A 25285-nucleotide genomic window follows, 5' to 3' on the forward strand; every position below is an offset into this window, starting at 1 on the left:
TATGAGTCTTTGTTTAAATAGAATCTATACTAATAGGAATATGCAAATTGGGTGGGATGCCATCACGCAATGACCGAACAGCAGGCTGCGTGAGGCAACCAGGCTGGCACCGGGGCGGGGGGTGCGGCGGGGGTGGTGACTGGACCAGCAGTGCGGGGGTCAGTTGGGGACAATCAGGCAGGCAGGGGGGGCAGTTACAGCTGATCAGCCTGGCAGGCAGAGGCGGTTAGGGGTGATCAGGCAGGCAGGCAGGTGAGCGGTTAGGAGCCAGCGGTCCCGCATTGGAGAGGGTGCAGGCTGGGCTGAGGGGACCTCACACCCACCCCCGTGCATGAATTTCATGTACCAGGCCTCTAGTTATAGAATAAAAATGTTAAAAGAGAGTTCTGAGTTGGCACCCCTAAAGCAATGAAAATAAAGGGAAGAGGTTGAGATTATGAGAACCTAGATGTTGAGGAGGGTTCTGCAAAGTTGGCCCTCAGACATCAGAAGATGGGTGCTGCTGGTACCTCTGAAAGCAGGCAGCAAGCTGATTCTGGGACTAACCAAAGAACCTGGTTATCAGGGCCAATTGAATCTCCCTAAATAAAGATACTGCTATTGGCCCTGGCTGGTGTCGCTCAGTTGAGTGTCATCCCACTGAGAGGTTGCCAGTTCAATTTTGGGTCAGGGCACATGTCCAGGTTACGGGCTCAATCCCCAGTAAGGGGCCTGCAGGAGGCAGCTGATCAATGTTTCTCCCTCTTCCTTCCTCTCTAGAATCAATAAAAAGGTATTTTTTTAAAAAAGATAATGCTGCCCTAGCTGGTTTGGCTAAGTGAATAGAGCGTCGGCCTGTGGACTGAAAGGTCCCGGGTTCGATTCCAGTCAAGGGCACATGCCCGGGTTACGGGCTCTATCCCCAATGTGGAGCATGAAGGAGGCAGCCAATCAATGATTCTCTCTCATCACTGATGTTTCTATATCTCTCCCTCTCCCTTCCTCTCTGAAATCAATAAAAATATGTTTTTTTTAAAAAAAAGATAATGCTTTTGCGGGCATGGTGTTGAACAGCAAGAGCAAGCAAACAAGAAGACATAAATCCCTTCTCCCTCATCCTGCCTCCCACTCTTCCTCTAATACCCCCCTCCTCACAAAATATATAAAGCCAGCAGAGAATGGAGAAATGATGGATTCGGGGCTGACAGAAATAACAGATTCAGGTGGTATATAGCATGAAAGATCCAATATGTGTCTCATGTAAGTTCTAAAATGAAAGAATCAAGGAAATGAGGCAGAGAAATTAATCAGATATAAATGGTTGAGGTTTTTCTTGATTACATGAAAAACAAATCCTCAGATTTAGAAAGCAAGTAAACTGGATATAAATTACTGAATTATAGGACATATGGCCACAGAGAGATTTAAGAAAGACATTCCTAGAGTATGTTCTATAACAGTGATCGCAGACTTTACAGAAGCAACAATAGGATTCAGAAGAAAATGGAATTGGATGCTGTATTAAGTTTCCTAGGGCTAGAATAACAAATGATCATAACTAGGTGATTTTTAACAGCAGAAATTTATGTACTCTGAGTTCTGGAGATTAGAAACCTAAAATCTAGGTGTTGTTATAAAGTCAGGAAAAAAGCAAAGATTTCCTCTATCATTGCTTCTGTTTCACATTGTATTGTTTTATAAGGGTTAGAGGAACACATGACGCCACAACAAGGATGCCACCAGCTAAATCCATAATGTGGGAAATTCTACAAGGACAAAATGACCAAGTTTCTCCAACAAATAAATTGGAGTGGACACAAGGACCTTTGGGATTTGATTCAAACAAACCAACTTCTTAAAAAATTATTGAACATGTGGGAAATTTTGACCCTTGCTCAATATTTGGTAATAAATAAATCATATTATAGTCTTAAAATTCATACAGAAGAGCAGAGGGCCAAGGATAGCTGAGATAATTTCCAAAAACAATATGGTAGGAACACTCATTCTACCAAATAGCAAAAGTGACAGTGAGTGAGATCATGGTATTGTATAGAGATGGATGATAAGAGCAGTGAAATAGAATGCCCAAGATAGGCCTGGAGGGAACATGTGAAATCTTTGATAAATGGCACCAGTACAGTTGCTTATTGGTAGGGGACAGGTGGGGAGGTGATTTTTCTCACTTATACAAGAATAAGTTCAAGATAGACTAAAGGCTAAAACGTTTTTGAAGAAAATATAGGCAAATATTTTCAAGATGTTGAGATTAAAAAGACTTTTTAAGTACAAAGAGTTCAACTATAGGGGGATAGAGATTGATATATTAATTGTATAAAACTTACATATGGCAGAAACACCATAAACAAAGTGAAAAGACAAACCATGGAGTAGAAAAAGATAATTTTCATACATAATCAAGATTATTTAAAGCACTTATACAAATCAGTAAGAATTCCAAAATCCACCCTAGCCAGTTTGGCTTAGTGGATAGAACATCAGCATGTGGACTGAAGGATCCAGAGTTTAATTCTGGTCAAGGGCACGTGCCCGGGTTGTGGGCTCGATCCCCAGTGAGGGGCTTGCAGGAGGCAGCCGATCAGTGATTCTCTCTCATCATTGATGTTTCTATCTCTCTCCCTCTCCCTTCATCTCTGAAATCAATAAAAATATGTTTTAAAAAATTCCAAAATCCACAGGGAAAAAAGGTCAAAGTATGCAAGCAGGAAATTCACAGGAGAGGGTTGCTTAGTGGCCAATAAACTGAAAATTTGTTCATTATCATTTGAATCAGAAAAATGAAAATGAGCCCTAGCCAGTTTGGAAAAAAGCAAAGATTTGGTGTGGACATCAGTGGATAGAATGTCAGCCTACAGACTGTAGGGTCCCAGGTTCGATTCTGGTCAAGGGCATGGATCTCGGTTTACAGGCTCAATCCCAGTGCAAGAGGTGGCCAATCGATGTCTCTCTCACTTCGCTATTTTTCTCTCTGTCTCTCCCCATCTCTTCCACTTTCTAAAAATCAATGGAAAAATATCCTCGGTGAGGATTCACCAAGAAAAAAATGAAACCATCAAAATTCCATGTCATACTCGTTAGTTTGGCAAAATGCTAACTTTTATCATACCAACTGAGGGTGAGGTAACTAAAATCACTATTGAAAAAATAGCTATAACCCTTAATAGCTATAGCACTTTGACAATGCCTAATAAAGTTAACCTCTAAAAAGTGGGGCCTTGACTTACGAGTTTAATTCGTTCCGTGACGGAGCTCATAACTCAAATTATTCATATGTCAAATCTTAAAGTGAACGAGTGAGACACGTGATGCTGGGCTGATGTTGTGGCATTCACTGTGACGTTCGCTGCGCCAACTAGCGGTGGGGTATCTGAAGCTGGCTCATAACCCGAATTTTAGCTCGCAACTCAAAGCAAAAAATCAGCCGAGAGATGGCTCGTATCTCAAAAAACTTGTTAGTCGGGACACTCGTAAGTCAAGGCCCCACTTTACTTCTCTATCTGGCAATTGCACTTCTGGATTTGTATCATAGAGGGCTTTCATGCATATGCATAAGAGGGCTTTTTAAAAGAATGGTCATCATTATAACCTATAATAATAATAATAGCGTAATATGCTAATTAGACCGAATGTCCTTCCGGACAAAGCCAAGGGGGCCGAGGCAGAAGCAGCTGCCACAGCGGCAGGGGCCATGGCAGTGGGGGCCAAGCCCCTTGCACGAATTTCATGCATTGGGCCTCTAGTCCTACATAATAAAAGCCTAATATGCTAAGTGTCCAGTTATCCATTCAACCAATCAAAGCATAATATGCTAATGATATGCTAAGGCTGCTCAACCGCTCACTATGACATGCACTGACCAATACGGGGAAGACGCTCAGACCAGTAGGTTAGCTTGCTGCTGGGGTCCGGCCTATCGGGACTGAGCAAGACAGGCCAGACATACCCTTGAGCCCTCCCACAGTCCCTCCCCGGCTGGCCAACCTCCCGTGTCCCTCCCCTGCCCTGATCATGCACCTGCAGGGTCCTTTGGGCTGGCCTGCGCCCTCTTGCAATCCGGGCTGAGGGGGACACACACACACACCCGAGTGCACAAATTTCATGCACTGGGCTTCTACTATTGTTATAAATTGCAAAAAAAAAATTGCAGTCAACTAGAAAAGGATTATTAAGTTGAGAAATACTGTATTAAAGTTAAGGTGGAAATGTTAAGCTTTGACAGTTTGGTAGATGCATGGGTAATTCATTAGTGTAGTTATATTTTTCTTTAAGCTTGAAGCCATTCTCTTTTTAAAAAGAATTTTTAAAGTTGACAGCAAAATGCCATTGATTAATTAAAGCAAATACTCTAAGTTTATAAATAAAAGTAATGTAGGAACAGAAACACAAGTCAGACGGAACTTAATAAGGAAAACACTGCAGAATCATGTCACGCTGATAGCAATGGAAGACATGGGGCCTATCCCTTAGGGAAGAAAACAAGATCTATCCTGGCTTCTCCCTTCCGTTTTTGTGTCTGAAATTGTTCTTCATCCCTTTGCTTTTCTCTTTCTCCTGACCTTCCGATTCCCTACTGGCATCGAGTGCCCCATGGACATGGCTATGAGCCAGAAAAAAAATCATACCTGCCTTCCAGTTCTATGCCATTTCTAGCTGGCATTTTTTCCGTGTTCCCAGCCAGACTTGGTAGAGGTCAGCTGCCAGTGTGGGGATTGGTTGAAGAGCAAAGACAATGGATGTGCATGGATGCCTTTGTAAACCTTGAGAACTTGTAGATGCATATAAAATCCTGTATGTTTGATTTGAGGGTCTGGCCCTGAAATATATGTTACTTTTTTTGTTTTTTAATATGTTTTTATAGATTTTTACAAAGAGAAAGGGACAGGGGAGAGAAACATCAATGAGAGAGAACCATCAATTGGCTGCCTCGTATACACCTCCTATTGGGCATGTGCCCTGACTGGGAATTGAACTGGCAACCTCTCGGTGCATGGGACAGCGCTCAACCAACTGAGCCACACCAAGCCAGCACTGTATGTTGCTTTTTAGAGAGAAAAAGAAAAGACCTCTGGTAGTGACAAGGATAATCCCTCATTTGGTCTTCTATTTTTTTTTTTTCTTCTAATTTCATTATTCTTCAGCCTTGCTCTTTTCCCTTTCCACATTCAAGTGCTTGCCTTACCACCCTCATCACTCACCTTGAACTCAGTATGACTGAGATGAAACAGTCTCACTTGTTTTTATTATTCATAAAGTATTCCATGTATAGAATCATCCTAATTACCAAAAAGAAACTGGCAAAGGAAGCACAGGTGACTTCATGATACTACTTTGTGATCTTTATTTCTTCCTTCTCTCACAATGATAAGGATAGTTAGTCAACATGTTAAGTAGAGAGTACTTACTTAACTCACTTGTACCATGATGCTTTGTGTCCATTGTAGACCGAGCTAAGAGGAGAAAGCTCAGGGAAGAAAGGGCATGGCTGCTGGCTCAAGGCAAGGAGCTCCCCCCAGAGCTTTCCCACCTGGACCCTAATTCCCCCATGAGGGAAGAAAAAAAGACTAAAGACCTGTGAGTATTTAATGGTACTAACAGTAGCAACCTGTAACATTTATTAAGCACTTGGGCATTGTGCTAAGTACTCTCTTATTTAATCCTTAAAACAAGACTCTGTGTTAGGTAATATTCCATCTTCATGAGCTTCTCATTCTATTTTATGCTTTTTTGGGTTATTCTTTATATCATAAATATTCATTAGAGTAAAATAAGACCTGGGAAATAATGTGCTATTAAATAACTAACATAATGATAATAAAGTTTTGTGTCATCTATGCTAACCCTCATCTTCATAATTATTTTCTGGAGTGTTACCACTGTTAGAAACTTATCATTAATAAAAATTATTGGATCTATTCCAAAACTTGGTGCAACCAACTATGTCTCTGTTTGAATTAAGAGAGTTAAAGAGAGATCAAAGTTACTATTAATTTTTTATTTATGATTTACAGCTTTGAGTTGGATGATGATTTCACTGCTATGTATAAAGGTCAGTTCCATTCTTAACTATTGTGTTTGTTATCAAAGTACTCCTATGTGAGTGTATTAAGCTCTCTTCTTTGGCTCTCAGTTCTAGATGTGGTAAAGGCTCACAAGGATTCCTGGCCCTTTTTAGAACCTGTGGATGAATCTTATGCCCCAAACTATTATCAGATTATTAAGGTAGCTAAACCTACTATACAGTTACACCTATCGTGATGTTTGTTTTGCTCTTGCTTTTTGTTGTTGTGTTTTGCTTGAGTTTATTTATTGTTCCTTGAGGGTCAGGGTTGCTGATTGTATACCAGGCTGTTGAGCAACTCAAAACAGCATGATTCCTTTGCCTCATATGGGTTATGAGATGTTTTCTCCAGCATATTGTAATTAAATGTGTCCTGTTTTAGGTACCAATGGATATTTCAAGCATGGAGAAGAAACTAAATGGAGGTTTATACTGTACCAAGGAGGAATTTGTAAATGACATGAAGACAATGTTCAGGAATTGTCGAAAATATAATGGGGAAAGTAGTGGTAAGTGGGGCAGGGGTTTGCTCTGGATGCACATTAGCTGAACTATTGTAACCAAGAATAAAATGCCTTTTAGAAATATACATCTGGCCCTACCTGGTTTGGCTCAGTGGATAGAGCGTCAGCCTGCGGACTGAAGGGTCCCAGGTTCAATTCCAGTCAAGGGCACATTCCTGGGTTGCAGGCTCGATCCCCAGCAGGGGGTGTGCGGGAGTCAACCGATCAATGATTTTCTCTCATCATTGATATTTCTATCTCTCCTTTCCTCTCTGAAATCAATAAAAATATATTTTAGAAAAAGAGAGAGAATAAACCTCATCTATACACACACACACACACACACACACACAGACACTGGTGATTTAGACCTTTCCTTAGGACTATTAAAAGAATGTGTATTAAAAGCCCTGGGATTGGCCATTCTAACCACTTACACAATATGTGTCAGGAATTCTCTCCTATCTCACACAATAGGAGAGTGTAGCTGGTGGCAACTAGGCTCAGGTTATTTCTCATTCTTCTACAGGCCAATTTAGGTCCAGTGTGTACTGTGCCTCCTTAACACAGTGTACCACTGATGATAACTCTACCTAGATAGAGCTAATTCTTAAATCATCTTGAGAAGCATACTTGATTAGCTGTCTATGGGTATATATGAGTTAGGTATGGGAACTTGGAGTAATTTGTGCAGTGGCTCGGAGTGCCTTAGTTTAAAACCTAAACAGATTCAGTGATTATATTTAATATTTTTACTGGCTTAGTGTAATGGTTCTAGAGTCACTGTCAGCCATGCAGCCTAGAGCCTCTTAGGACAGAAACTCAGTTTGCCCCAATAGCATCTTTTGTTTATCATAGGACAGTTGTCTTTGTTGCCTATAAAAACTATAGCTGGAGGGCAATTCTTGTGTCTTCCTGTAGAGTATACCAAGATGTCGGATAATTTAGAGAGGTGTTTCCATCGGGCAATGATGAAGCATTTTCCCGGCGAAGATGGAGACACAGATGAAGAATTTTGGATCAGAGAGGATGAAAAGCGGGAGAAGAGACGGAGTCGGGCTGGGCGAAGTGGTGGAAGCCACATTTGCACCCGCTCCAGGGACTCCGAAGGGCCCAGCAGGAAACAGCAGCCTGTGGAGAATGGAGGAAAATCATTGCCACCTGCACACAGAGCTCCCTCCTCTGAGGCTGGTCAGAGCGGCAGCTCTACACAGCTCCCTCAGGAGGTGGGCACACCAAGTAACCAAGGCCTTCCTCGTCCCCTGCATTATGGTGGGATGCCCAACCAGGCACCCCTTTTAAACCAGCTGGTAAGAAATAGGAATTCTGCTGAGGTTTCTCCTAGTTGGTGAATTCAGAGGAAAGTAAAGCCTTTTCAGTCGGCTCCTCTTCCGTGATAATTTTGCTGTATATGGGTGCTTTTTTCTCCCCTCATCTGTCCTTCCTTTATTCTTCCTTTATTTTAAATCCTGTCTCAATCATTTGAACCACACATTATATCAACATGGGGGGGAAATTGAATAAAAATATCTCAAGTCTTATTATGTATAAAGCACAGAGATACAGCCCCAGTCCTGTACACCAAATAAAGGTCCTGGGTTCAATTCCCAGTCAGGGCACATACCTGGTAGGTTGTGAGTTTGATCCTTAGGGTATATACAGGAGGCAACCAATCAGTGTTTCTCCCCCTCCCTCTCTCTAAAATCAACAAATATATCCTCAGGTGAGGATTTACTAAAAAAAAAAAAAAGCACAGCACAACATACAATACATAGGGTATACAGCCTATCTTTGATACTAAAATTTCATAATGGTGGACAATTTGGGGGGGATATTAGCTAAAAAGGCTCTTGGCAGTGAGGGGGCAATAATGAAAAAGATAAATACAAGTTTGTCTCTCCTAGAGAGGGAAAGTGCTATGGGCTCTGGAACTAGTCCTGCTCTGGGTGAGCCCATGTGCCACCATTCTTCCCTTCCTTGGTACTCTGTGCTGGGTCTGTTATGTTCATCTTCAGGAAAGTCCTTATTTTCTTTCTAATGTCTATGCTTTCTTTCCCCACCCCCACTCCTTGCCTTTACTCAATACCCTCCAGAGGCCAGCAGTACCTGGAACATTTGGCCATCTTCGAGGGTCAGATCCTGCCAATGTATATGTCTCTTCGAGAGTCCCAGAACCACACCCTGGGGAGCCTGCGCAGCAGCATCCACCTTTTGCCTTGCAGGTAAGCAACCTGCTCATGACCTGGAGGTATAGTCTCCAAGGTAACTTTTAGAAATGCAGTGTCTAACCAGGTTAAATTTATTATCATCTCCTATTCTATAGAGTCTATAGATGAAGCACATTACAAGGGATACCTGATCTATGGGTCTGGTGAATGCCGCTATCTTCTCTTTTCTTGTTGCCAGCCTCCAGTTGGAATTAACAAGCATCGAGGACCCAGGCTGGGCATGCCCGAAGAGAAGCAAATGTGTGGGGGGTTGAGGCACCTTTCTAACATGGGATCACATCCTGGTTCCTTGCCTCTTGGGCAGATGAGTGGCCCCAGTCAGGATAGAAATATGTATCCCCCAACTCAATTCCAGCCAGGATTTATTCCTCCCAGGCCTGGAGGGATTCCAGCCCGACCCCCAGACTTTCCTGAAAGCTCAGAAATTCCTCCCAGCCACATGTACCGATCATACAAATACCTGAATCGAGTACACCCTGCTGTCTGGAATGGGAACCACAGTACTGCAAACCCAAGACCCTTAGGGCCAGATGAAAAGCCCCTCATGGGGCCAGGACCGTCCCACCTGCCTCACACTCTTGGTCACATGATGGATTCCCGAGTGATGAGACCACCTCTTCCTCCAAACCAGTGGACTGAACAATCAAGCTTTCTACCTCATGGCATTCCTTCTTCAGGGTACATGCGACCGCACTGTAAATCCGGTGGGCATCGGTTACAGCCACCTCTAGCACCAAGTCCCCTGTTTGGAGCACCCTCCCAGGTTCTGAGAGGGGTGCAAGGAGGGGACTCCATGATGGACAGCCCAGAGATGATCGCCATGCAGCAGCTTTCCTCACGTGTTTGCCTGCCCGGTGTGCCTTACCACCCCCGACAGCCTGCTCCCCCACATTTACCTGGCCCTTTTCCACAGGGAGCTCACTCAGCATCAGTTAGTGTGTCAGCCCCCAAGCCTGCCTTGGGGAACCCTGGGAGGACACAGGATAACAGTGAAATAGAAGAGCCTGAAAATGACCGAGGTAATTTAGTCACTTTTATCTGACTTCTGGCCCTATAAGCGGTTCATTCATGAATAATCTTTTTATACAATATCAAGCCAAATATAAACTGATTTTCAGCCTCTTTTTCTTAAACTACTCATGGTTGGGCCAATCGTGGTATTGTTTTTGATCCAAAGATCCAAAAGGATTACTGGCAATAGTGATCACTACACAGATGAGTACCAGGCACTCTTTTTGAGGCTTTTAGATATATTAACTCATTTCATTCTCAGAACAAGCCTTCCAGATAGCTACTATTATTAGTCTTGTTTTTACAGATGGAAAATCCAAGACACAAAGATAGTAGATGATTTGCTCTGATCTACCTAGTAAGTGGTGGAACTGAGACTCGAACCCAGACAGACTGGATCCAGCATCCACAGTTTTTGTTGTTGTTGTTGTTTAATGTATTTTTATTGATTTAAGAGAGGAAGGGAGAGGGAGAGATAGAAACATCAATGATGAAAGAAAATCATTGATTGGCTGCCCCCTACTGGGGATCAAGCCCACAACCCGGGCATGTGCCCTTGATCAGAATCGAGCCCTGGACCCTTCAGTCCACAGGCTGACGCTCTATCCACAGAGCCAAACCAGCTAGGGCTGCATCCGCATTTTTAATCATGACATCAAACTGCCTTTAAAATTTCTTGTCCTGAAAGGTTATCATTATGAAATAAGTTTTCAATATTTTACTTAAAGTCTAATTATTTCTATCCTTTTATTCCCTGGACACATACCAATATCTACTGAGAATGAAGACTAGTGAGATTTCCCCTGGCCAGAGTGGCTTAGCTGGTTGAGTATGTCTCGTTCACCGAAAGACCTTGTGGGGTTTGATCCCAAGTCGGGGTATGTGGAGGAGGCAAACGATCAATGTTTCTCTCTCACATTGATGTTTCTCTCTCTCCCTCTCCCTTCCTCTCTCTTTAAAATCAATTTTTTAAAGTGTTTTTTTAATAAGATATTTTCATTCATTCAATAGATATTGTTTCCCGTTTTGTGCAAATACTGAGGGGTATGGTGGGGAACAAAATAAAGTCACTGTGGAGCTTATGCTCTGATAGGCCACAAGTTGGGGACTGGCCTCCTGTGAGCCATCATTCCCTGGTCTTTTCATTGTGTCAAGTTTTAGAGCTTCCCAGCCTGGTCTACAATTCTAGTAACAACCATACCCTCCTGCCGTATTCCACATGCATCTAGTTGGAGTCCATGAGCCATGAATCATCTCACACCCGTCCACTAATCTGTCGGTGACAACACAGGAAGAGGAAGGCAAGAACATCTCCATTATTTGGCAAACCTTTTGAGTAGCTGTAGAGTTGCTAGATCTTGCTTCCTGGTCTACGAAAGGGTCTTGCCTTCTGTGCAAGGGTCTCAACATTGTGACTCCTTTCAGGGATTCTCAAATTTTCTAGCTGAGGCTTAAATGACCACACATCCATCTCAACCCTGACTCCCCTTATCTGGCTGCTTATCATGTTCTTTTCATTATTACCTCCATTGGTATTGTCATTTCAGCTATTGAATTGTTCTTTTGTTCTCCATTTTCTTACAGCAGATCCCTTACCTGAGCTTGAGAAGCCACCAAGCGTTGGTGCCTCAGAGCGGGTATACCTCAAACAACTACCTCACACTACACCGCCCTTACCGACCAACTGTACCAGGCAGAGTTCGCCACAAGAAAGGGAAGCAGAGGGCCCAGAGCTCAAAAATGACTCCTCAGCATCTGAAAACAACTGTCAGGCAACAAAGGGCAAAAATACCTGGCCCTCGGAGAGTGGCTACATCAGCCCAGCAGCCCAGGGATGTATGAGGGACCTCTCTACTCTGGCAAATAGAGGAGCTCTGCCTGAAAATGGAGTGGTGGTTGAAGTACCCACTTGTGGATCAGAAGGGAAGGGCCTTGGTGGTAGTGGTACAGAAAAGCCACTCTGCCCCAGAGGTAAAACATTGCAGGAAACCATTTCGTGTTCAGGACAGAACCCAGCTACACCTCCCAATGCAGACCCCAATTTGATGGAAAGCACTGTCAGTCAGTTTTCTCCCTTGTACATGCCTGGCCTGGAATACCCAAATTCAGCTACACATTATCACATCAGTTCAGGCCTACAAGGTCTTGGCCCTGTGATGGAAGGTAAACCCTCAGTATCACATCTTCAGCATTTTCCCCCGAGGGGCTTTCATTCTAACAGCCCTCATTCTGGAGTCTTTCCCCGTTATCGCCCCCACCAAGGAATGAGATATTCCTACCAGCCACCACCTCAGCCTTCCTACCATCACTATCAGCGAACTCCTTACTACACATGTCCACAGGGCTTTTCTGATTGGCAGAGACACCTTCATCCCCCAGGAAGCCCAAGTGGGCTCCCACCTAGCCAGCCTCCCCCTCCAAGACCCCTCTTCTCAGATAAGAATGCCATGGTTAATCTACAAGGCTGTGAGACACTAAATGCTGCCTTAACTTCCCCAACCTGCATGGATGCAGTGGCTGCTAAGGTCGGTGCAACTGATGGGCAGAATCCTGGTCCAGAGGAAGAGAAGCCAGATGAATCTATGGAGAGGCCAGAGAGTCCCAAAGAATTTTTAGACCTGGACAACCATAATGCAGCTACCAAGCAACAGAGTTCGTTGTCAGCCAGCGAGTATCTTTATGGGACTCCTCCTTCACCTCTGAGTTCGGGGATGGGGTTTGGTTCATCTGCTTTCCCACCTCAGGGTGTGATGCTACAAACAAGGCCTTCCTATACACCTCACCAGCCGGCCAGTCATCTCCAGCCCAGGGCATATTCTTCCCCTGTGGCTGCTCACCCACCTCACCATCCAGTGGCTGCCCAGCCCAATGGCCTCTCTCAGGAGGGCCCCATCTACCACTGTCAGGAAGAGGGCCTGGGCCACTTTCAGACTATAATGATGGAACAAATAGACACTGGAAGTGGAATAAGGGGACCTTTTCAAGAAACATACAGACCATCAGGGTAAGACTGCATTTGATTTATTTTTTCCCTGAAAAAAAGGAGTAGATGATAGTTTTTAAAAGAAAAATGGCCTTAGGAATGAAGATAAACTTTAGTGGTCTTCTGGGACCAAGAGGAGCATGTGAATCGTTGATATGGAGACTTAATGGAAATGTATTAGCCATGAGGTTTGATTTTTATCTTTGACATTTTTTCCCCCTCATGAAAATGAATTGGCATTTAAGTGACTTGTTTAGTTACATTTTAATACTGGAAACATGATGGCCACATTTGTGAGCTGTAGGCAAGGGCTTTAGCGTTGTTTCTGAGTTCATATACTCTGACCAAGGCAAAATAGGTCCCTCAAACCCAGCAGGACGACAGGACATCATATTCAGGTTTTAATCCTATCAGTTAAAGTTATGAGGCCTAATCATAAAACAAATGTTATCCAACTTAAAAGCCTACAGTCTCCTCCCCAACGCCAACCTAAGGAAACCTTACCTCCAAACCCTCTCCTGCACTTACCGTTTTGTCATATTTGTTTTCTACCTCTCTAAATATGTTTGTTTTATTTTTTATTTTTTGCCTTTTTTCCTAAACCATCCTAAAGTAAATTTTAGACATCATGACCCTTTATCCCTAAATACTTCCACATGTATATCCTAAAAATAAGGATCATTGTCCTGGACCACAATATCAAACTATTCATCACACCCAAGGAAAAGGATATTAATAGTATCTAACATAGAGTCCTAATTGTTCCAGTTGTTCCCAAAATGTCTTTTATAGCTATGTTTCTTTGTTTTGATTTTTTACATTCAAGATCTAATCAATGTTTATGTATTTACACTTGGTTATAATGTCTGTTTAGTCTCTTTTACAGCATTCACCCTATCATTGTATTGTTTTCTTTTGTGTTCAAAGAGCCGTGGCCAGTTCTCATGTAGTGTCCCAAATTCTGAATTCTTACTGTTTGATTGTGTTTACAGTCCAGTTAAACACTAAATAAGTGGTCATGTACTTACTACATCATACCCTAGGCTAGAGGCACATAATGCTAGTTTTGTCCCAGTATTGATGATTTCCAGTTTAATTACCTGGATAATTAAGGCAGTAGCTGCCCGAGATTTTCATGATTAAAGAATCTTTTTTCCTTCAATTCTTAACTGTTCCTCTCTCATGGCTATAGAATGCAACTGCATCCAGTCCAGTCACAGTCCTCTTTCCCAAAGACCCCAGCACCAGCAACATTGCAGGAAGAGCTGCCACCACATAAGCCCCCAACACTCTCTCTTGATCAGGTAAGAGGCACCAAAAATTAGAGCTTTCTTTATTCCTGCAGGTGGTAGGAGAGAAGTACATAGTCCCAATCCGCATTGGGAATCCACTGATGTGGAGAGCTGACTTAAGTTATACGTGGATTTTCAACTGCACGGTGGGTCGGCACCTCTAACCCCACATTTTTCATGACTTCATTGCTGTTCTGAAAAAAAATATATTTTAATGTGTCCTATTGATACAGGCACTTTTCCCAGAAAGTGCTGCAGGCTCTGTGCTCGAGGTTGACTCAGCAGTGGAAAGATCAAGAGAAGGCCTCTGGAAGTAGCTTCTCTGCTTTTGCCACATGTTCCTTTTTCCTTTACTTAGGTAACCAGCTATTTGGAGATTATTTAAACTTTATTTTTCCAAACTGGCCACCGGCATGTATTTTGATATATCCCTTGCCTATTTTATCCTTTCTACCTTTTTGATTTTTGAGGGTCTAGGCAATCAGGTTTTAAAATAATAGTAGCTACTTTTGAGTGCTGCTTCGGTACCTGGCACTGTGCTAAGAGCTTCTACGTGCAGTCTTCTCTCAATAAGTCTCTCCCTCGGCCTCCACAAAGTAGGTGTCAGTCACAGCACCATTGTCATTCCTGGTGTACACAAAGTCTATAGATACTGGTAGGGTTTGAGTGGGAGGTCCAGCACTTCTGAGCCGCCTCTGGAAGTAAAATGGATGGGGAAACAAAATCCAGCCATTTTCCCAGATTAGAGGAATAGGTCTTTGGCTTATTTAATTTTTTTTTTTAACAACACAAATGTGAATTTTGTTTAAAACATCCTTGTTTTGCTTTTCCCAGAGCTAGTCCAAGGAGGAAATAACCCCTAAGAAAACAGAAAGCTGCACATGAATACTGGAACATGGAGAATTTCGGGGAACAATCCTCGCCCATCTTTATTCCTGTCACCCTGCCGTGCCCCCTCACAGTGTACCACCTCATGCCATCCAGGAGCTGGAGCCATGCCCACAGCCCTAGAACCACTCTGCTCAAGTAACTTAACACACAGCTTGCAAGAGTCCTGGTCAGAGATCTCTTGCATGGCTGGTAGTCAAGAACAAATGAATTGTAGTTAGTGATGGCTTCCAGGTTCTGAGACTTGTTCAGGGAAAATCATCTAAAACTTGGGAGGGGCGTACATAAGCATGGAATGGAGTGGTGCTTGTAAACTTTCATGAGCAGCTAAACTCAGGTATATATTTGGGGAAGGAACTACTCATGGTATTGTCTTTGGAGCTGGGTCCAGTTTACAGAATTTTCACGTTGCCTTTTAAAATAATTTTTGTTGGTGATGGTGAATGTATGTACATAAACTGGGAAGGTGGGTAGGAATCTGGAAAAAATGGAAGTTCTAACTCTCGTGGGCACACCACACTGGAGTGATCCTTATCTGTTTACAATCACATCACACTGAATATTTGGGGAACTAGAGAAGAGGGTAGAAAAGAAACTCTTATAAGTCACTGTGTATTCCTCAGTGGCCAGCTGTCCTTTAAGAGTAAAGGCTTTCTTTCCAATCAGCCCAAGAGAGTTTTAGTCCACTGCCCCCTAACTGTTCAGTTTCTCAGTTCAGAGGCAGTCTCACGGCCTTCTAGAAGTTTCCGCCCAGAAGACAGCCTGCCCTCTTGTCTGGTGGCTCAGGTCTTAGACTGGGAGATCAGTGCCCTTCCTGGTTTGCCACCAGCTCTACCAGAGCTGTAAACCAATTTCTGGAATTGGGATCACTGGAGTATTTTCTTCTTAGAAGAGAAAATGATTTATCCTCTTCACAGGCCTGCTGGGACTGTGATCTGGAAGGCATCACACAAAGCTTTCTGGCACAAATCACATTTTGTGGAAGTGACTACTCAGGTTTGTATATGTTAGTATCAATAAAGAAATTGCACAGTTTTGAATAGGGAAAATGTATTCTATAGGTTTACAGTTGAAATTTAGGAATATTTCACTATATATAGTCCTTATTTTAAATGTAAAATAAGTCATGGTGGTTTAAAATAGCTATCAAGAACAAGTTTCGGGGAATCGTTTGTCATATATGTGATAGGAAACAATTTTACAGTATTAAATTACTTTATTACAGTTTTAGAAGTGAATTACACTGGATTCTCCCTGTTTAGCATTCTGTATTTGATTTTAGTTGAGATGCCACCAAAGTTAGGGCTTATATAAATATCCCACAAAGAAAGAACTAAGGAAAATGCCCTGAAATTAATAGATTTTTTTAAAGAATAGCATATTTTTAAGCATGCCTTTGGGATAGTGGAAAAGCTACCAAGGTATATTAATCTGTCCTATTTACTTATAAATTCATCTGTGTGAAGTGCCAATAGAACCTTTCACTCCAATATCCTGATGAAATGTGAAACTGTCATTTAAAGTTTGCTAAACATATGCTATCCTTAGGAAAAGAAACAAATTGGAAACATTTGTGTTATACAAATGGGCCCCAAGACACAGCTCCAGTATAAGGGAAATTCATACACATAAAGGCATTCTTGTTGACCTGGCAGTGTGGCTCATGGCTCAGGCATGACTGAATTGAGTAGAGAACACAGGTGTCTGCCTCTAAGATACAATGGACAACAGTATGAATTTTTCTCTAACAGGCTTTAATTTTAAATTTGGTATGCTTTTAAGTGGAATGAGTTTGGAGGCTATGTTCTCATTCTATCCTAATTTTTGTTAGAAACATATTGTGGGCATAATCTGGTTTAAAGAAATGCAGAGCTCAACATTCTCTGCAAGAAGAGCAGATTAGAAGGTTTGTGGGCAGGTCTCCGACAGCCCTTAAGCTAGTTCGTGTGGAAGGTAGCATGGTGGAAGTATTATTACTTCTGTTTCTGTGTATGTGCAAAAGCAGGAAGGAGAGGGAAAGACCAGTTTGGTCCTTAGAGCTAGCATAGGTCTGGCTAGACCTGATCTTAGCCCAGAGCATTCTGTCACTGACAGCCTTTCTCTTTTTACATTAAAGCAGATTTGAGTGAGAGGCCTTTTCTCCTTCCTGAACTAGGAACACACTAACCATAGGTACTCTTCCTTGATGCTAATGCTGTAGGGATTGTTTTGTGCTGAACTCCCTGGAGCATGGATAGGAGAAGAGTGGAAGCAATAGTTAGCTGATATGTACCCTTTCCTTCCGCCCTGGTTGCATTTGAGCAGCTGTGTACACACTGCTTAAGGTAATTGTAATCCTTTCTTCTCACTCCCAGCCCTTTATCTATCCCCTATTGTTAGAAGCTGTGAAGAGTATAGGGAAAAAATCAGTAAATTCTTTTATCCTTAATCTTCCTTCTTGCTAATGTAGAGAGGTGAGGAAATAATTAAGGCAAATGATAGAAAATTGAACTACTGTATTATATTATCACACTGTGAAAAGGGGCAACAGAAACATGTCAGCCTTGCTGCATCCTGTGTGGAAATTTGGTTGTGTGTTACAGGTACTTCATCCCTGTCTGGTATATCCTGAGCTTTAACTGGCCTTTGAAGTGCAGATATTCTAGAAGCCATCAAGAGCTGTAGGATTATAGGAGTACCTATGATAAACTGCTATAGGCTGCTCATCCACACATTCCCCTAGCAGGCTCTTTTTTTCTGACCTTTTCTTTCTCCTCTGGCACTCTTTCCAAGTGTCTTAAGCAGATGCATTTGCCATCTTCTCCATTAGGGAATGAATGGTGATCATGTAACATGCTATACTAGACAGTGGAGTGTAAGGAGATCCTAAGAAGTTCTGCTCTCAGGCTAGAAGGACTTACACACTGGATTACTGCAGCCTTGTCATGGTGCTGGCGCTCAGTAGTCCCTAAGAAGGTCAGCTGCACTCTGAAGGATGAGTCTCACATCTATTTGATTTTATATTAATGGCTAACCTTTATTGGAGTTGGTAATATTTCCCCAAGACCCAAGAGAAATAAAACATCCAGAACGAAAAGGAGAGCCTTTTGAAAGATTTCTGGTTTGGATGCTTTTCCCCCATCAGAGTCTGTTCATTTAAAAAATTAGCTATTGGCTAAAATTTATTATGGTATGCATTTGGAGAATAAGGAAGGACAAAATATGCAGATTCTTGTTCATAGAATTTTTCCATCCCAATTTTTAAAAATAAAATGTGAAGTCACTCCATCTCTCCTTAGGTTGGTTAGTTCTTCTGATCGTTTATAGTTCTTCTGATCGTTTATATGAGCTTATTAACAGTGAGCCCAACAGCTGCTCTCAAAAGGCAAACTTTTCCATGCCCATCTTCATTTTTTGTGGTAGTTTGTACCCTTTAGTCTAGTCAAACCTCAGCATGTGAGTGTCAACTTGCCCTAGCCTAGTCCTCAGACCTTGGAAGTGCTTGTCCTGACTAACCATTTGGTGTCTGTGGCACTTATCTGCTGTATCGTTATTTATAGTAACTGTTACTGTCCAAAACACAAAATTTCTTTGTTGGTTGAACTTTTTTTTTGCTTTTTTTTTAATGGACTTTGAAATCTAGAAATAATATACTGCTCTTAAGACCTGCTTTGAAACTTCACAGGAAGTCTTAATCCAGCAGTCCCAAAGCAAGGACAGTTACATAGTGTCAGAATCCTGACATGCTTTCAGAGAAACTGTTGTTAAGGAAATGAAAGGCTTAAAGTTTTCTAGCATTATTGCCCCCCTTTGTGTCTGTCAGTCCATTTGCTCTCCCCTCCCCACCACCGGATTCTGCATGGAGTCCAGTTGTAAGAATGAGTGAAGGACTGTTCAACCCTGGGGCTTTCTGGGGTGCAGTATTCCTGCAGACAGCACTGTTCAACACTACAGTGAGAAGATAGTTGGAATTTTGGTTGAGCATGCAGGGGCTCACATCACTGTCTAGGAAGCAAGACTGTGTCTAGGAGGCTTTCTGTGTGAAAAGAAACCAGACCCCCTTTTTCTTTTTGGGTGGGTTGGAATCTACCATGCATCCTTAGGACACTGAGCCATGTCATCTCTCCTATGAATCTGTGCACAAGCTTTGTCTGCAGGCTGAGTTTTTATCCCTCTCTGCTTTGTAGGACCTTTGCTAAACAGACTTTTGGAGAAGCTGTCTCCTGGCTAGTCTCTTTAATTCTGCACCAGGGATTTACTGAACCTTTATGTAGAGATGCCTGATAACCAACTAATTTTCCTGTGCATTGGGGTTGGAAACGGGTATGAATATTTAATAAGTTACTGAAAATGCTGAGCCCCTGTTCACACACTGTGGGACCCCTTTTCCATAGCTGGGATCAGGCACCTCACCCTCCTGCCTTGCACACAGCTCCTGGGAGCCCAGGCCAGTGTCCACTAGCCTGTGGCACACAGGGTCAGGGATTCTTTGTGCCTGCTGCAAAGGCTCTGAACTTTGCTGGCCAATACTGGAAAGGGGAATGGTATTTATTTTTATATTGTGTATATTTTGTCGTGCTCTGCTGATTCCCTGTTTAAGAGCGACACTTACCTCAATAGTTAGTTCAATATTGTGTGTTGGATAATTTTTGGAAAGAACTTTTTAAAAAGCTTTTTGATCTTTTGGAGGTCTGTAGATTTATTTCCATATGAACTGGTTATTTTGTATAAAGTACATTCTTAAAATAGCAAGTCTCTGATATGTGTGAGTTGTGTGTGTCTATGTGTCACTTTTATTTATCAGGGCAAACTCCCATCAAAACAGAGGTTTATTCTAGGTCCCAAATGCCATTACCTCAAAAATGTCATCCCAGTCCTGGCCGGTGTGGTTCAGTGGTTAGAGTGTCAGCCCTCGCACCGAAGGGTCATGGGTTCAATTTCCAGTCAAGGACACATACCTGGGTTGCAGGTTTGATCCACAGCCTGCAGTCAGGGCATGTGTGGGAGGCAACCAATCAATGTCTATCTATCTCTCTGTCTCCCCCCTTCCTGCCTCCCTCCCACTCTTTCTAAAAATCAATGGAAAAAATATCCTCCAGTGAAGATTAACAAAAAAGAAAATGTCATCCCAGCCCTGGCTGGTGTGGCTCATTTGGTTGGAGCATAGTCCTGTGCACCAAAGGGTCGCAGATTCGTTTCCTGGTCAGGGCACATACCCTGGTTGCGGATTTGATTCTCAATCAGAGTGTGTATGGAAGGCAATTGGTTGATGTTTCTCACATCAGTCTTTCTCCAGAACTCTCCCTTTCTCTCTCTGAAATCAATAAGAAATATCCTCAGGCCCAGCCAGCATGGCTCAGTGGTTAAGAGTCAACCTATGAACCAGGTCACGGTTCAAGTCCTGGTCAGGGTACATGCCCAGGTTGTGGGCTCGATCCCCAGTGTAGGGCATGCAGGAAGCAGCTGATCAATGATTCTCTCTCATCATTGATATCTATCTATCTCTATCTCTCTCTCTCTCTCTCTCTCTCTCTCTCTCTCTCTCTCTCTCCCCCTCTCCCTTTCCCTCTCCCTCTCCCTCCCTCTCCTTCCCTTCTGCTCTGAAATTAATAAAAATACTTTTTTTAAAAAGAAGAAGAAGAACATATCCTCGGGTAAGAATTTTTTTAAAAAGTCAGGCCAAGATGGCGGCGTAGGTAAATGCCAGTACTCCATCACCTCCCACAACCACGTCAAAATTACAACTGAAATACAGAAGAACCATCATTCAGAACCACCTGAAATCTGATTGAATGGAAGTCCCACAACTAGAGAGGTAAAGGAGAAAGCATATTGAAACTGATAGGAGAGATGGAATGGGCTGGTCCAACACCCACATGTGGTTTCTCCCTTCCCCCTCATCGGGAGGGATATCTCAGCTGCAGAGGCCTCCCATGAGGAGTAAGGTGTTCCAGTCCCACATCAGACCCCCAGCCCAAGTTTCCAGAGCTCGGAAGAGAAGTCCTTGTAAATTGGGGCTGTAAAAACGAATAGGAATTGTGGCTGTGTAACAAGGAGACTGCTGGAGACTCAGACAGTTCCTCTTAAAGGGCCAACATACAAACTTAGATGGACCCACTGGCAGCAGCTTGGGGAAATCCAGGGACATACAGGGAAGAATTGGATTGTCTGGCATCAGGGCATGAATTTAGGGGCAGCTTTCTCCCAGACAGGTGCTTTCAGGAGTCATTGTTCCTGTGCTGGCCACCTCCCCTCACAGAGCTGTCTGTCAACCATATGAGTTTCCATCAGCCTGGCTCACACATTCGCTTGCCCTGGGGATTCCATGAAATCATCTCCCCATCTAACTTGCAGTCCAAACTGCAGCTGCTTTTCCGTTTGAATGGCCGGTCCTGGCTTAGACTTAAGACTTTCCTAAAATCTCTCAAGCAGTAGCTGGTGTCAGTAAGATCTGACACTAGCAGCAGCCTGACTTCATAGCTTGTCCTCGCCTGGGCACTTCCAAGCCCAACACAAGTAGCAGCAATCTGCAGATCATTCTAGCTCTGGCCCGGTGGCCCCAGGCAGTGACTGACTGCACCTCCCAGGATGCCCCAAAGCCAGTGCACCTGGTGGACAGCTTCACACCATACCAGCTTACAACTCTACACATCCACAAGCAACACACTGAAGGGGCAGACTCAGTGAGCACCAATGCCCCACTGAAGCAAGTCCTGCTCCATAGGGGTATTCCCTGCACAGCAACTCTTCCATTGTGGTTGCAGCAGGTCCTCACAGCCAAATGGCCTGGAGGTCAAATTCTCCCAGTGATGCCAACAGAAATCAAGGCTCAACTACAAGACTGTGCTACACAACCCACATAGAGGTGCATCTAGAATGCCATCTGAGGTGATTGGGGAGATCCACTGGGCCCTACAGGACACCTACTACACAAGGCCATTCTACCAATTCCAGGAGACATAGCAGGTCTACCTAATACATAGAAACAAACACAGGGAAGCAATCAAAGTGCAGAGACAAATAAACATTTCACAAATGAAAGAACAGCCTGGCCAGCCCAGTTGAGCATCCACCTATGAACCTGGAGGTCATGGTTTGATTCCCGGTCAGGGCACATGCCCGGGTTGCGGGCTCAATCCCCAGTGGGGGACATGCAGGAGGCAGCCAACCAATGATTTTCATTATTCATGTTTCTACTTCTCCCTCTCTCAAATCAAAATGTATGTGTGTGTGTATGTATGTATGTATGTATGTGCATACACACACACACACACTAGAGGCCTGGTGCACAAAATTTGTGCATGAAACGGGGTCCCTCAGCCCAGCCTGCACCCTCTCCAATCTGGGACCCCTTGGGGATGTCCAACTGCCAGTTTAGGCCTGATCCTGCTGGCAGTCAGACATCCCTCTCACAACCTGGGACCACTGGCTCCTAACCGCTCACCTGCCTACCTGAATTTTCACCCCTAACTGCCCTCCCCTGCCAGCCTGGTTGCCCCTAACTGTCCTCCCTTGCCAGCCTGGTCACCCCTAACCACCTCTGCTTCAGCCCCTGCCACCATGGGTTTATCCAGAAGATGTCCGGTCTAATTAGCATATTACTCTTTTATTTGTGTGTGTGTGTATTTTAAGAAGAGAAGAAATCCCCAGTGGGGAAACTAAAAGAAATGGAAGAAAACTATTAGACACAAGAGTCCAAAACAATGATTATAAGGATGCTCAAGGATCTTACTGAGAGAGAACTTTAAGGGACTTAGTGAGACTTTCAAGGATCTTAGAATTTCAAAGACATGAAAAAGGACCTGTCAGAAAATAAGCATACATTAACTGCAATAGTAATTTACAGGGATTCAACAATAGAGGAGAGGATTCTGAGAAATCGATTTGGAATAAGAAGCAAAAAAACACGCAAGCAAAAAAGCAAAAAATCCAAAAATATTAAGATAGTGGGACAACTTCAAGCCTACCAACATTCACATTATGGGGGTGCCAGAAGGAGAAGAGAGAACAAGTTATTGAGAACCTATTTGAAGAAATAATGATGGAAAGCTTCCCCTAACTGATAAAGAAGTACATTTACCAGTCCAGGAACCACAGAGAGTCGCAAACAAGAGCAACCCAAAGTGGCCCACACCAAGACACATCATAATTAAAATGCCAAAGCTTAAAGACAGAATCTTAAAAGCAGCAAGAGAAAAGCAATTAGTTACCTACAAGGGAGCACCCATATGAATGTCAGCTGATTTCTCAACAAAAATGTAGGCAAGAAATACTCAAAAGTAATGAAGGACCTACAACCAAGATTATTCTACCCAGAAAAGCTCTCTTTTAGAATTGAAGGTCAGTCCGACCAGCGTGGATCAGTAGTTCAGCATTGACCTATGAACCAGGAGGTCAACAGTTCAGGACACATACCTGGGTTTCTGGCTTGGTCCCCATTGGGGAGTGTGCAGGAGGCAGCCAATCAATGATTCTGTCTCATCATTGATGTTTCTATCTACCTTTTCCCTTCCTTTGAAATCAATAAAAAAAAATTTTTTTAATTGAAGGTCAGATAAAGATCTTCACATACAAGAAAAAGCTAAAGGAGTTCACCACCAAACCAGTATTACTTGAAATGTTGAAAGGTATTCTTTAAGAAAAAGGGGGTGGGGGGAGGGGAGGAAGAAGAAAGATAAAAAATATGAACAATAAAATGTCGAATACATATCAACAACTCAATCAAAAAATCAAAATAAATTAACAAGGAATCTAATGAACAAAATAAATGAATAAAATAGAACCAGTGGTAAGGGAACATGTAATAGACCTGAATCTCAGAGGGAAGGGGAGGGGGAGAAGAGATCAACCAAAAAACTTATATGCATATGTGCATCACCTATGGTCACAATAGGGTGATGAAGGCCTGGGATGGGCAGGAACCAGGTGGAGGTGGGGGAAGAGGGGACATCTATAATACTCTCAACCATAAAGATTTTCTTTTTAAGTCATCCCACCCTAGCCTCACTTATTCAAGGTAGATGGTATCAGTTGGCATGGGAGCTGTGGACACTGGCAGTTCTACACAATATCATACATTAACCACCACCCCTCGCCCCCATACCACCCACACATTCCCAGCCCTTGATACATCATTTTAAACACACCTTAATGCACTAATTTTGATCTCCTTCCAAAATCTAGGGCCTGGTAAGTAAAGTTGATAATGGGGTAACAGTGGGCAGCTCTAGCCTGGAGCCATCTGAATTACACATGGCCAGAGTGGGAGCTACAAGTTAAGTAAGCAGGTACTTTTCTACCTACCCATTTTATTTATTTTTATTTCCATGGGAGGGTTTTAATTGGGGGAGGAAGAGAATAGCTATAGCCTTGAGACACCAAAATTCCTGGCCTTGTTTAGCCTTAAAGAATTCACCTTGCACAATAGTTGCATTCAGTAAAAAGTCTATCATAGGCAATACCAATTTCTTAATCTATTGTTCACTCCTAGGGCAATGGTAGATCTTTCCATCTTGACCGCCAGTTGTTTGGTATCAAATTATCCCACATTATTTTTCAGATTTTCCTCCTATTGTTATCTTTAAAACCGTGTTCCCATTTCATTCTCCCCTGAAAAACATCCTATCTAATAAAAGACAGAGATGCAAATTGACCATACCTTCGCTACACCCACCAGCCAATCAGAGAGATATGCAAATTAACTGCCAACAAAGATGGAGGCTAATTTGCATACTGCAGGCTGGCCGGGACAGCAGGAGCAGCCATCCAGGCCCCCATGTGTGTGGCCCTGGGTGGCAGGGCTCAGGCGGGCGCGGTGAGCATGGGGGCCCGGCCCCGTGTGCGACCCCGGCCGGTAGGGCGGCGCGATCAGCGAAGCAGGACTGGGGATTGGTGAATGGGTGCAAGGCAGACCTCCTGGTCCTTCCGCCCAGCCAGCAGGCTCCTATCAATCTTCAGTTTCTACTGAAAGGAATGTGGTGCCTCCACTGCACAGCCTCCCAGGACTCGGACTCGCAGGTTCCGGAGTGGAGACTTCAACAAGGACTTTAGCGCCTGCTCAGGGGAAAAACCGCCACCTCCCTACTCCACAGCTGCTTCTGTGTCTGCAAGAAACTGCACATGCTCCTCCCTGTGAGATGGGCGGGGCCAGAGCCTGAGTTGAGCGGTTCCACGATAGATAGCGATAGCAGCTGGACCAATGCAGGGATGGAAGGGGGGAGGGCGGGGAAGGAGCAAGGGGGAAGCGCTGGTTCCCTGCTCCTCCTCCCACAGGCATGGCCCTTGCTGCTGTTATGATAAAAGGAGTTGTGTTTTTCTAACTCTGTCTGGGTAAAGGAAACAAG

At 43.4% G+C, this 25285-nt stretch overlaps 1 protein-coding gene across 1 annotated transcript in view; it reads left to right on the top strand.

The window, feature by feature from the left end:
- The window catches only part of LOC102426775 (cat eye syndrome critical region protein 2), a 59014-nt gene extending 39362 nt beyond the window's left edge, over positions 1-19652 (top strand). The window contains exons 8-17 of the mRNA XM_014452929.2: positions 5442-5571; positions 6009-6046; positions 6128-6219; positions 6441-6567; positions 7483-7871; positions 8655-8783; positions 8968-9808; positions 11385-12804; positions 13976-14087; positions 14910-19652. Coding sequence (XP_014308415.1) covers positions 5442-5571; positions 6009-6046; positions 6128-6219; positions 6441-6567; positions 7483-7871; positions 8655-8783; positions 8968-9808; positions 11385-12804; positions 13976-14087; positions 14910-14915 — 3284 coding nt within the window. The 3' untranslated portion in view covers positions 14916-19652. The remainder of the gene's footprint in view (positions 1-5441; positions 5572-6008; positions 6047-6127; positions 6220-6440; positions 6568-7482; positions 7872-8654; positions 8784-8967; positions 9809-11384; positions 12805-13975; positions 14088-14909) is intronic.
- The last annotated feature ends 5633 nt before the right edge of the window (positions 19653-25285 follow it).

The sequence above is a fragment of the Myotis lucifugus genome, unplaced genomic scaffold, assembly GCF_000147115.1.
Source record: "Myotis lucifugus unplaced genomic scaffold, Myoluc2.0 scaffold_19, whole genome shotgun sequence".
NCBI lineage: Eukaryota > Metazoa > Chordata > Mammalia > Chiroptera > Vespertilionidae > Myotis > Myotis lucifugus.